An 11,855-nucleotide genomic window follows, 5' to 3' on the forward strand; every position below is an offset into this window, starting at 1 on the left:
TGGGCGGGGCCCGTATCTCCTTGAGTGTGGGCGGGGCCCGTATCTCTCAGTAGTATGATTATGTGTATGATATGTGATAGTTTGGGGAGACTCACTAAGCTTCGTGCTTACGGTTTTCAGTTTTGGTTTCAGGTACTTCGGTTTTCAAAAGAGGAGCTCGGGATGATTGCAGTGCACACACCATTTATTCAGCCTGGGAGTATTTATACTCTGATATATATTTGACAAACGTTAAGATATTATTGGGATACACGATTCATGATTTCTATATGTTGAATGATAGATATGGTTTTATTAATGATTTAGAACGAAATTTTTAGACTGTATAATTGGGATGTTACAATTCTCCTAAGAGAGGAAGATGTTGCAATAAAAACGGTCAAACAAATAGAGTATGTGACCAAGATGAAACTGGTAATATAAGTGCAATATTTTCTTATTTAGTTGCATATGATACTATCAATGATGATCCTGAACCAGAATCTGTCATTAAATGTCAATGCAGAAATGACTAGACTAAGTGGAAGGAGGCTATGCAAGTTGAATTAAATTGTCTTAACAAGAGAAAGGTTTTTGGGGTCATTATTCTCACACATGGAGTTGTGAAGCCATTAGGATATAGATGGATCTCCGTACGAAAAAGAAATGAGAAAGACAAAATTGTAAGATACAAGGCTTGACTTATGGCTCAAGGTTTCTCTCAAAGACCTGAAATTATTACGAGGAAACTTATTCCCATGTAATGGATACAACCACTTTTAGATATTTAACCAGTCTGGTAGTCTCTGAAAATTTAAAGATACGTCTTATGGATGTTACAACATACTTGTATGGATCACTTGATACTGATATCTATATGAAAATTCTAAGGATATAAATGTATGAAGCATTAAGTGCAAAACCCAAATAAATGTATTCTATGAAATTACAAAGATCTTTGTATGGGTTAAAACAATCTGGACGCATGTGGTACAATCGTTTAAGTGATTATTTGACAAGTAAAGGTTATAAAATAAACACTATTTGCTCATGTGTATTTATCATGGTTTTAAAAAGTGCGTTATGGCACGCCTCAAGGCGTGCCATGGCGTGAGGCGTGATATAGCCGTTACGAAAACGCTCAATGTGGGTTTATTAAGCGTGTTGTCCAAATAACGTGTCAAGGCGCGCCTTATCGCGTTATGGCACGAGTTTTTTTCAAAACGCGAGTTTTTATGTTTTTGATTTTTTGGTTTGTTTTTTTGATTGGGCCAAAAATAAATGAGCTTTTTTAACTTTTTTATATTAAATATTAATATAACACTTCTAAAAACATTGCCGTTAAACCCACATCTCACGCTATTTAGAACTTTGGCATTTATTAAGAAAACAACATTTGGATATGTAATCATAGTTGTCTATGTTGATAATCTAAGCATCATTGGAACAAATAAAAAAAATCATTGAAGTGATTGAACATTTTATAAAACTGAAACTGGCCCAATATTTCGGTCTTAAAAAAAAAACTCAAACCCAAACTGTCGGTTTCTATTACTGTTTTGAGTTTTCATTTTCATTTTTGTCGGTTTTTCGGTTTTTCCAGGTTCGGTTTTGCTCACCCCTACCTTGTAGGCTCGGCATGCCGACCTCAAAGGCACAGTGTACACTCAGGCCAACTCAGCATACCCACGTGGCTTGCCGTGCCAGTCCTCTTAGCCTTATAAAAAGCAATATATTTTATTTTTGAAGTATAAGACTACTACACCTGTTACTAGTTAGACAACATATAAATACATTGTCATTATGGTAAAATAAATAAATAAATAAACTCTTGAACATATTTCTATTTGTGTAAAAAAAATAGATTTTGTATTGATAAAAAAAGTACATTGCTATTTCCTTTCAATTTGACCAAAAAATTATAAGTTTGATAAAATAAAATCTGTTTTACTTTTTCTGACTTAAAAGACCTACAAAACCATGTCAATGTTGTGGTTGTAAATTTCCCCAATGCATAAATGTACATCAACTTCTGTTGATCGAACTAAGTATAAATGACAAAAGTACAATAACATAAATGCATCACCTCTCTTTTCCTTTCTCTTTCTCTCTCTACATTCTTGTCAATTTGTAATGGGACCCACTATTACACTTGTTAAATATAACATTATAATATTAATTAATAATAGACAACAATGGATGATTATCAATGTTAAAACAGTTCAACTGCTGACGTGTACACGACACTCTATAATTCCATTATCAGTCAAGTCACCAACAAGCGGGTTGCTATTTGGGAATTCTTCAACAAGTTTATAATTCATAAATGCCCCCACTGCCCCTAGGAATCCCTCGTGTCTTAGAAACATTGCTTTTGCCTCCCCTTTCGACCTAAAAGAGTCCAACATTTGTTACACTGAATGACAAGGGCATTTTTGTCATTTTCACTTACAAGTTTCATGTTCCATATTGCTACTATGAAAAAAAAAAAAAGATAAAGTACATTTTACAAGTTTCGTGTTGCATATTGTTATTACTTATTATAGGTAAAGAAATGAAAATATGGGTAAAGAAATGAAAATATATTGCTATTATGAGTAAAATATAAAATGTTAAAAAAAAAAAAAAAGGTAAAGTAGGTTGCTATTTGTTATTATGGGTGAAGAAATAATTACCAAAAATCAACTGCCACGGATATTGTGTCCATGGTGTATGCATGACCACGTATGAAAAATCCTCCAAAAAATATTTTCTTGAGACCAAATCGAAGTGCATTTAAATACGCAATCTGAAAAGAGAAATAAATAAAAAATAAAAACTCATCATAATTAACATTAGCAAAAAGAAAAGATGTGGGCCCACCTGTCCTATATTGTTGGAGATCATTCTTAAAAGGGACCTTGCAACATCTTCAGGTTTGTATTCTTCAAGCTCTTTGTTTTCTGAAATTGCTTTGCCAAAACTAGATGCAATTGCTGTTGATGAAAGGCCAATCTATTCCCAAATTTTAACAATTTTTTTAGTTTTGTAGATACTAAATTTTATAATTTTAATTAAACCATACAACTTTTTTTCAAAAGAAAGAAATAATTAAGATATGTAACCTTTAGGTAATCCATTCCACCATAAATATCTCCAACAAGCATATCAATCACTCTATTGTTTCCCTGATGACTCATCTCCAGCAAATCATCAAAACTGAGGCCAAAAAAAAAACATTTCAAATTGTAAAAAAAAAAATGTTGACTTTAATTAGAAATTTATGTAATTTTTTTTCAAGTAACCTCTTGCACTTTGTTAAAAGCTTTCCCAAACCCCAAAATGTCCCTCCACCTACACTCGTTCCACTTACTCTTTCATACTTTCCATCTCCATCAACCTAAAAGCTCGTAATTATTTAGTTTCAGTAAATAAAAAAAGAAATTGTAAATAAACAAAAGGATAAAAAAAGAATTAATAATGAATTTACCTTTATCATGCTTACACCAGATCCAATATTAACAAGGAGATATGGATATAAATCATTGTGATCAATTTTCACATAATTTCTTTGCCCATTCACGTATGTGAAAGCTTCAGATGGCACTGCCTATTCATGAAATGATCAAATGAGTATAGAAGGGTAAAATGGTCATTTACTCACACTAGGAAAAACTTTCATTCAGTCCAAAAAAAGAAAGAAACGTTGTGAAACAATGAATCATAAGAGTAAGTTTTCATGGGGTGTAAGAAATAAGAATCCCACCTTTAAAAGAAAATTTGCTCCTGATACAAGGCTGCTCATTTCTTCTACCTTATCAAGACTAATATCAAGCTTTTCTTTAAAAAGATCTGCAAATTTAAATGCTCCTCCACCTGTTGCCTTCATCATGATATAAATATATAAAAAGTATCAGCTAATAGCTTATATACATACATACATACACATATACATATACTTTTTGATAAAATATCAATGGTCTTCACCTTAATAATATTCTTGTCGCTTGTTGGGAACCCACAATGTTGAATACCTGAAGGCAACATGATCCAAATTAGACAAAGGCCTTCACACTGATAATTTATTCAGCAAATCATATTGTAGCTTTTCTTTAAGAAGCATACCTCTACATCGAAGCTGCTTTGATGATATGAAATCCAAGCATTCATTGATTTTGCTTGTTTCAAATTTTAAAAAGTAAAGCCTTCCATTAAGAAAACGTCCATCTTTCTGTGTTTTCTCTGTAGGTTGTTCTCTTTCGGTGGAGAAATACACCATCTTGATGAGAGAACCTGATAAGAGCAAGATTTGGTGAACAAGTTGATGTAAATTGAGCAATTAGTTGGTATTTCGTATTGAATAATTCAGCAACAGAATCGGTTGCCATTAGAGATAATCAGTAACTTCTTTGCTTGCAAGTTGCAACACTTCCAATTTCGACTTGTCCCAAATAAAAATTCCATTTTTGAAAAGATCCCGGCCTAAATTTACCGACCGTTGGCGATTGTTACCAAAATTTATGATGATGATCTTCTTCCAATAGTTTTCTCATCAAATTTGGTTACTAAGTGTGAATAACGTACTTGATTATGTAGTAATTAGTTACTTCTGTTACGTTATGTGCGTGGCAAACAGCAATCGAGTTACAATACTGATCAGCGGGAGAATTGGTTGAATCGGATACCAAAAATTCGAAGAAAAAAAAAAGAAATGATCGAATAGAATCATTCAAGTGAAATGAAAATCGAGAACTGGTTACCTCCTATATCAAGAGCCAAATGCGATATTTCATCTACTGGTGAATTCGCCAATGTCGCTTCCTCAATTCTATCGCCCTCCATCGTTGTCGCTCCCAAAACACACACAAACACAGGGTGAAAAATTAGGGGTTTGGGGATAATTAGGTGGAGTGGTCGATCATGGGTTCAATCATAACACATATATAATAACATTTGTTGATGTCTTATAGAACAATTATTGGTAGTACAAAGAGGAATGACTACTGATGAGAGAGAAACACAGACGACAAGTTGAACATCTTATCGATTTGTTCAAGGCAGTCGCGAGTGAGAACCATGTTTAACATGTCGATACTCGAAAATGGCATCCCAATTTTGACTTTTTTGAATTCCTCGTTTGACTTTCAAACATCGGATGTTGAGGGGTTTAGTTTATTTAAAGAGAGATTATACGAAATCACCATATTTGATATTTGTTGTTTGTGAAATTCTTCTCATAAGGGCTTGTAAGGCTCTTGGGTCTTACAATTGGGTGGGGGTACGGGTGTTGTTAGGTTATCAGGTATGGGTGCGATATGTCGTACGGTTTGCGAAGTCGATTGATGTTCACACCGTGTCGGGTCTTCGGTTCGTCATGCGATGGTGTTGAGCTCGGCTAAAAATTGTCGAGTCTCTCTCCTCGTTATTCTACCTTCTCTTTTCCAAACGGCTAGCTGTATTTATTTAAATTTTTAATATGTTTTTTTCAAAATTTATATTCGATAAATACTCACAACCCTTATCATTTTAAACAACACCAACACCTCCATTTCTCTCACAATCACCTGGAAATGTATTCATCTTTCTCTTCTGAATAATTTCAAGTTATGACTGAAGTTGTTGTCGGGGTTTGTAAAATACTGCAGCAAACGTACAACACTTTCTGTAATGACGAAGCCAAAAGTTCGCATCGGAGATCACAAAAATATATTCAGAGAGATCGTGAACTGCCCACCAACTTTGATGCAAGACTACTTTGACGAGCATGCGGTTTTTCAATGCTAGTATTTTCAAAGGCAGTTCATAATGTTCAGAAATTTATATGAACATATAGTCGAAGATTTGATGAAGGAATGTCGTTATTTCCAGCAACATTCTGATGCTAGAGGTACACTCGGTTTCACTCCACTACAAAAATGTGTAGCCGCACTTTGTCAAATAGCATACGAAATCATGCAATTACAAGCCCACCATGCTAGAGGTACATCAGCCTTGGACGAGGGTTTTAGGATGTCTATTAGGATTGCAAGAGATAATCTCCATTGTTTTGCAAATTTGTGATTAAGATGTAAGATCCTAAAAATCTCAGGCTAAAATTTTCATTTTAGAGTCATTTAAACTTTCATTTTAACAAAAATTGCATTCAAGTCCAACCATTTGTTCATAACCATTATTCAGGAATCATAGTTAAGAAGACAATGTGAAACTTAAATCATAAATTTGTTGATGTGTGTGTACAATCCCGCCTTCGCAATCTGATAAGTACCTGCAAAATAGTTCATCCACAAATGTAAGCACAAAGCTTAGTGACTCCCCTAAAATATCACATACAACACAGCAAAATAACCAGCTATGTTTTATCCGCATCCCTGGAACTATCAATAGTCTCGAATGTCACATACAACACACAATATAACCAATTATCGTTTAACAGCAACCCTGGAGACTATCTATAGTCGCAGTGAGCTAACAACACGCCTTGTGGATTAACAGTACACCTCAAGGGTTATCAGCAACCCTAGGGACTATCAATAGTCCCATGGACTCACAGTGGTCCTAGAGTTTGTTGGATTAGGTGTCTAAGGTCATAACTAAAATTAGTATATACTTGAATTGATAGTAGCACGGTCCTTTTGGGTTGCCCTCAAATCTAGCAATTGGACGAGATGATTTTAGAGAGAGGGATTAATTTATTATGTGAATATTAAATTAAATAAATGATTTATTAATGTATTATGAAAATAATATATTAATTAGAAATTATATTATTTAATTAATAATTAATCAGAAATTAGTTGGAATTAGTTTTGGGATTAATTGGATTAATTAAAAGTATAGGGACTGTTTGGTTAATTATTGAAAGTTGAGGAAGAAAGGCTCTAGAACCTCATTAGATGAGGTGGACGAAAAACTTCTTGGGAAAGCCTAGAATTTTCGTACAAGACTCCTTGGACAAGGGGTTATGGGTTGCTTGGTCACCAAGCAAAGGATCTAGGGCATATCCCTTAAACCCTAGCTTTGGCACCAAGTTTCCTCAACTATATAAGGAGTCCCTAGCCCCTTAATTTCGTCCATGTGTTTCTTTTAAGAGCCTTGGACGGAAATTGTTCTCTCTTCTCCTCTTTCTATAGTTTTCCTCTTGCTAGTATGAGTGTGATTCCATTAGAGGCACGAAACTTGTAGTGCTTGCTTCCAAGACATCAACAAAGAGGAATTCTAGTTGTTTGCTATAACAACTAAAAGGTATGTAATTCTAAAACCCTTTCATCATAATTTCGAAAATTGCCTAGGGTTTGCAGGTTTCTTTTGATGTTGTTATTTATAGGTTCAATAGAGAAAACACAGGTCCTTATTAGGGTTGCACTGCACACTTATGAGTTTAAGTTTTTTTTTTTTTTTTTTATAAAACCCATCAGTGGTATTAGAGCTTAGGGTTTATTTTGTGTTGGATAGTTATAATTGAAGAATAGATCAATTAGGGTTTATAGAAATTAAACCCTAAATGACATAAATTTCAACTAGGGTTTGGAAACCCTAGCCTTCCTCCCCAAGATTTCGAAAATATGGCTAGTTTTTAGGGTTTTCAATTTTTTGTAATTGTTATTTCACTTGTTTAAAATAAAATAATTAAAATTGGAATAAACCATATACCCTATTTTCGAAAATTAGAGGGTAAGGATTAGGATTAAATTATTTGATTAATTTAATTAGATAATCCTTAATTGATTAAATTTATTTAATTAATTGTTAATTAAAAGATAATAATCAAAACATTATTGGTTTATTTTAAATTTAATTAATTAGATATTAATTTTGAAATTTAAAATATAAACCCTAGTATTTTGAAAAGTTTAAAATACAACTTATACTATATATAAAGTTAAAAGCTTATAAAATAAAATAAAACAACCAATGAAAGGAAAACATTGTTCCTTTAGGAACAAGGTTTTAATCTTATATATAATTATTACTATATGTATAAGAATAAAGTCATTTAAATCGCTAGTACGCCTCATTCACGAAGCCATACTATAAGGAAGTTTAAGGAAGCGGCCTATAAAATGACCGTCATTGGGTATCCATTCTTATCCACCGCTCTCTTCTATGGTGGAGGGTCGTTAGCCGAATGGGTTTGATAGGACAAATTAATTCTCATTAAAAGTATAATGATATTAAAAAAAGTACTAGAACCTTCTTTTATTAAAATCCCAAATCTAGTTATTTTAGGAAAAATGTGAAAAGTATGCTAATTCATGAAAACGCACATCATGCTTTATATGTCGTTAGTGGAGCGTGTGTGGTTAACTGACACACTAATAGGGACTATAAAGAGATATGATGGGCATCTCGAGAATTATCATTGTTGATGGGGCGTGTGTGGTTAACCGGCACATGAATGTGATATGATAAATGACATCAAGATTGCAAGCGGGTTTGCATGATTATTCACATCTCGTTTGTCATCCTTGGCATCCCAGTCACAAAAGTGAGAGCATAATCTAAGATTAAACATGTCATTGATAAGAATAAATGAGTCTCAAAAGATCTAGGAGTTTCATCAGATTGGAATTGGTAAAAGCCTTACTGTAACGCCTGTAGATCCGGTCTAGTCAATTTAGAGACAAAGAGCATCAAAATGAGTTTTTGATGGAAGATTATTTGGAAGGATTAATCTTAACCAAGTCATAGTATATGTTACAAGGGTTCCGTATATATAAAGAACGCCGAAATCCGAGTTATAGCGAAGAAGTTATGGCCCGTCGAAGTTTTACGGCAAAACCGGCACGGCAGCGGGAGACGTAAACAGTGAATTTATGATAGAAGACTTTTTAGCCTTAGTGATCTAAACAAAAGTTGTAGTATACATTAAACCGAGAACATACAAAAATAGAACACCCAAATCTGACTTCGTATGAGGAAGTTATGAATTTTCTAAGATTTAGCATAGCAGTGCACAACCCGAAACTCGAATTTTAGTTTGAGCGGTTTTTGGCCTACGCAACCTAAATGAGATTTGAAGATCTCATTAATAGGAACACAATGACAAAAAGACAGACGAAAACGGAGTCCGTATGAAGGAGTTACGAATTTTTCGCGGTCATTTAACAATATAATCTCCTCCTACTGTTAAATTTAAGATCGGTCGAGAATTAGCCGACAGAGTCAAAATGAAAGTTGTAGATCTTGTTTTTATCTACGCGTGTATATAAAGAACGTTGAAAGCGGAGCTCGTATGCGAAAGTTACAGGGTTTAGAAGTCGGCAGAGTGTTGCTGCAAAAGGGGTGACGTGGCACAATGTAGGCCACTCACGTTTTGCCACCAGAAAGCTGACATGTGGCATGGACTAGACGAGTTGGAGGTTGACTCGGCGAGTCAAGCTGTCATGAAGCCTATAAATAGAGGTGATGGGTTCCCTTCATTCTCCACACCATCCAACTTCACTTTCACTCTCTACTTTCTCTCTCTAGCCTCCCTTAAGCCCCCTAAAGTCTAGGTAAACCCCCTAGCACCCGAAGGAAGCCCCGAGAAAAGAGCCCTTCGGCTCAGAAACTCTGCTCCGGTGGAGCTCGGTTTTCGAGAAAACCCACTGTAAGTGAGCTATGCCTACCCTATCTTTAGTATAACTTATATTATAAATATAATATCGTTATTATGAACCTATAAATAAGATTTATCAGTGATTCAAATTCGTTATACTGATTGATCTAATTACGGGAATGATGTCTAGGCTGTGATTTAGTGAGGTGTTTAAAGTGGGATTTCCAAACAGTATACTTCGTATACCAAACGGACCCTACCTCCGATATAATGCTACCTGGTTGTTCCTTACTTGATAGATCATGAAAGTAGACTTTGAGTTAATGATGAATCTACACTAATAAGTAGTCGCAATGAATATTAGACTAAAATCTAGTGATAATGATACTAGGTTTCGTCGAAAGAAAATAAATTAATAGAAGCGAAGCGTTGTCTGAGTTCGAAATCACCACCTTAACAAGTGAGTGCATAGTTACTTTCATCTTACACATAGATATGAAGTATTTTATATAAATTACGTGTTATGTGTGCATATTATATGTATACTTGTTATCTATGCTGGATGAACGATTTTATACATGTTTTAAATGATCTAAACTGTATATGTATTTTATATCTACAAAATGTGTTGGGTAAAACATGGGTAGATTAGAGGTGAGATAAATGATGAGCGATGAAAGATGAGATAAATTATGAGCGATGAAAGATTAGATGAATGATGAGCGATGATATATGAGTGATAAAATATGGTGCGGAGCGATGACCTAAGCGATGAGCCAAAACGATGAGCTAAAGCGATTAGCCAAAACGATGAGCAAAACGATGAGCCAAACAATGACCCAAGCGATGGCCCCGTCATCTAGCAGAGTATGGATGACAACCACAGACTATTCTAGACAGTTTAGTGGAACACTAGCAGGCTCGCAACCTGTAGGTGTTGTGAACGATGTGTTCACCCGGTGTACTCTAAAAACCTATTGACAGGTATTACGAGTGGACTCTTGAAAACGATACTGTCAATAAACGAGATAAACCCTGGCGACTATGCAGACTTAGTGCCGATCCCTTAGGATACTCCTTAGGAATGAATGAACAAGGAATAGCTGAATCTTAGGGTAGATTCTTAAGAGTAAAGAAGATAATGGGGATGGGTAATTGGGTTGATTGTTTGATGTTTAACATAATAATTATATTATTGTGGGTTGAAAACCCTATGTACTCACCAGGTTTCTCAACCTAACCCACTCAAGCTTATCTGGATCACAGGTGTCGATATGAAGCTACTTTACACTGAGGGATTTAAAAGAAATGTAGATCACTAGTGTAAATGAATGTAAGTTCTGTTTATGCTTATGTTTCTGTATTGACGATGACATCCCAAATGTTTTAAAATGGATAAAAATACATTTCTTCGGAAATGCTTTGATAACGTATTTATCATGTTTTTCTGGGAACAAATTCTGCAACATTTTTTAAAAGAGGTACTCTGATTTTTATAAAACATAAACAAAATCGGTCTTTTCTGGCCGTGAAAATGGGGATGTCACACTTACCTACCTAAAATAGATTTGAATTTGATTACGGCATCCCACTTCAAAGTTCGAATCGAAAATATGGATCCTAGCCTTAATTTAAATTTTTGGGGTAAATAATTAAGGATTAAATCAAGTTACTTGAATTCTCTCGTTTCCCACTTTAGATGTCTTACGAAGATAATAATGGTCTTCCTCATTCTTTTAGAAATGGTTTTCCTCTTCCTTCTAAAGATGATCTTCCACATTCTGATCAAGGTGAAAGTGTATTCCCTTCTTCGGGAAATGGTGGAACTGGACATCATGCTTCTTCAACGCTTCCACCTCCATCTCCAGTGCCTCTCCAAACATCGCGTTTTCATCAAGTTGACAGATATAAAACTACTCAAGCCCTATTGGCATGTAGACATCAAGATGGAAAATTATGTGTGTGCGCATGTTCTGGAAATGAAATCATACATTGACAAAATGAATAGAATGGGTGTTGTTTTCCCAAGGGAGTAAGCCATTCATTTGGTTCTTCTTTCTCTTCCTATGTCATATGGTCAGTTCATTGAGAACTTTCATATGAGGAATATTCATGTGACCCTAATTGATCTGAACCAAATGTTGATTGTTGCTGAAGCAGAAATGCTTAAGAACACATCTGAAGCAAAAATGTTTAAAGGGTCTGATTCAAAAGTTTCCATGGACACTGACAAAACACACACAAACACATGGTAAAAAATTAGGGGTTTGGGGATAATTAAGTGGAGTGGTCGATCATGGGTTCAATCATATCACATATATAATAACATTTGTTGATGTCTTATAGAACAATTATTGGT

At 34.6% G+C, this 11,855-nt stretch overlaps 1 protein-coding gene across 1 annotated transcript; it reads right to left on the minus strand.

Moving 5' to 3' along the window:
• Positions 1–2,034: 2,034 nt before the first annotated feature.
• Positions 2,035–5,037, minus strand: PANK1 (pantothenate kinase 1). The gene is made up of 10 exons (XM_079069006.1): positions 4,719–5,037; positions 4,084–4,251; positions 3,946–3,992; positions 3,725–3,841; positions 3,449–3,568; positions 3,264–3,358; positions 3,084–3,177; positions 2,842–2,973; positions 2,655–2,767; positions 2,035–2,370 (listed from the first exon to the last, which is right to left on the minus strand). Exons 1-10 carry the CDS (start codon positions 4,798–4,800, stop codon positions 2,202–2,204), a joined length of 1,137 nt encoding a protein of 378 aa, XP_078925132.1. The 5' UTR covers positions 4,801–5,037; the 3' UTR covers positions 2,035–2,201.
• Positions 5,038–11,855: the final 6,818 nt, after the last annotated feature.

Source organism: Lactuca virosa, chromosome 8, assembly GCF_052849685.1.
Source record: "Lactuca virosa cultivar CGN04683 chromosome 8, Lactuca_virosa_CGN04683_v6, whole genome shotgun sequence".
Taxonomy (NCBI): domain Eukaryota; kingdom Viridiplantae; phylum Streptophyta; class Magnoliopsida; order Asterales; family Asteraceae; genus Lactuca; species Lactuca virosa.

Bases quoted from the DNA above. Each gene is read 5' to 3' on its own strand.
- PANK1 (XM_079069006.1), bottom strand. From the start codon at position 4,800: ATGGAGGGCGATAGAATTGAGGAAGCGACATTGGCGAATTCACCAGTA. The intron at 3,993-4,083 runs GTATGCTTCTTA...TGTTGCCTTCAG, and splicing joins AAAGCAGCTTCGATGTAGAG to GTATTCAACATTGTGGGTTC. The intron at 2,768-2,841 runs GTGGGCCCACAT...TTCTCTTTTCAG, and splicing joins TCTCCAACAATATAGGACAG to ATTGCGTATTTAAATGCACT.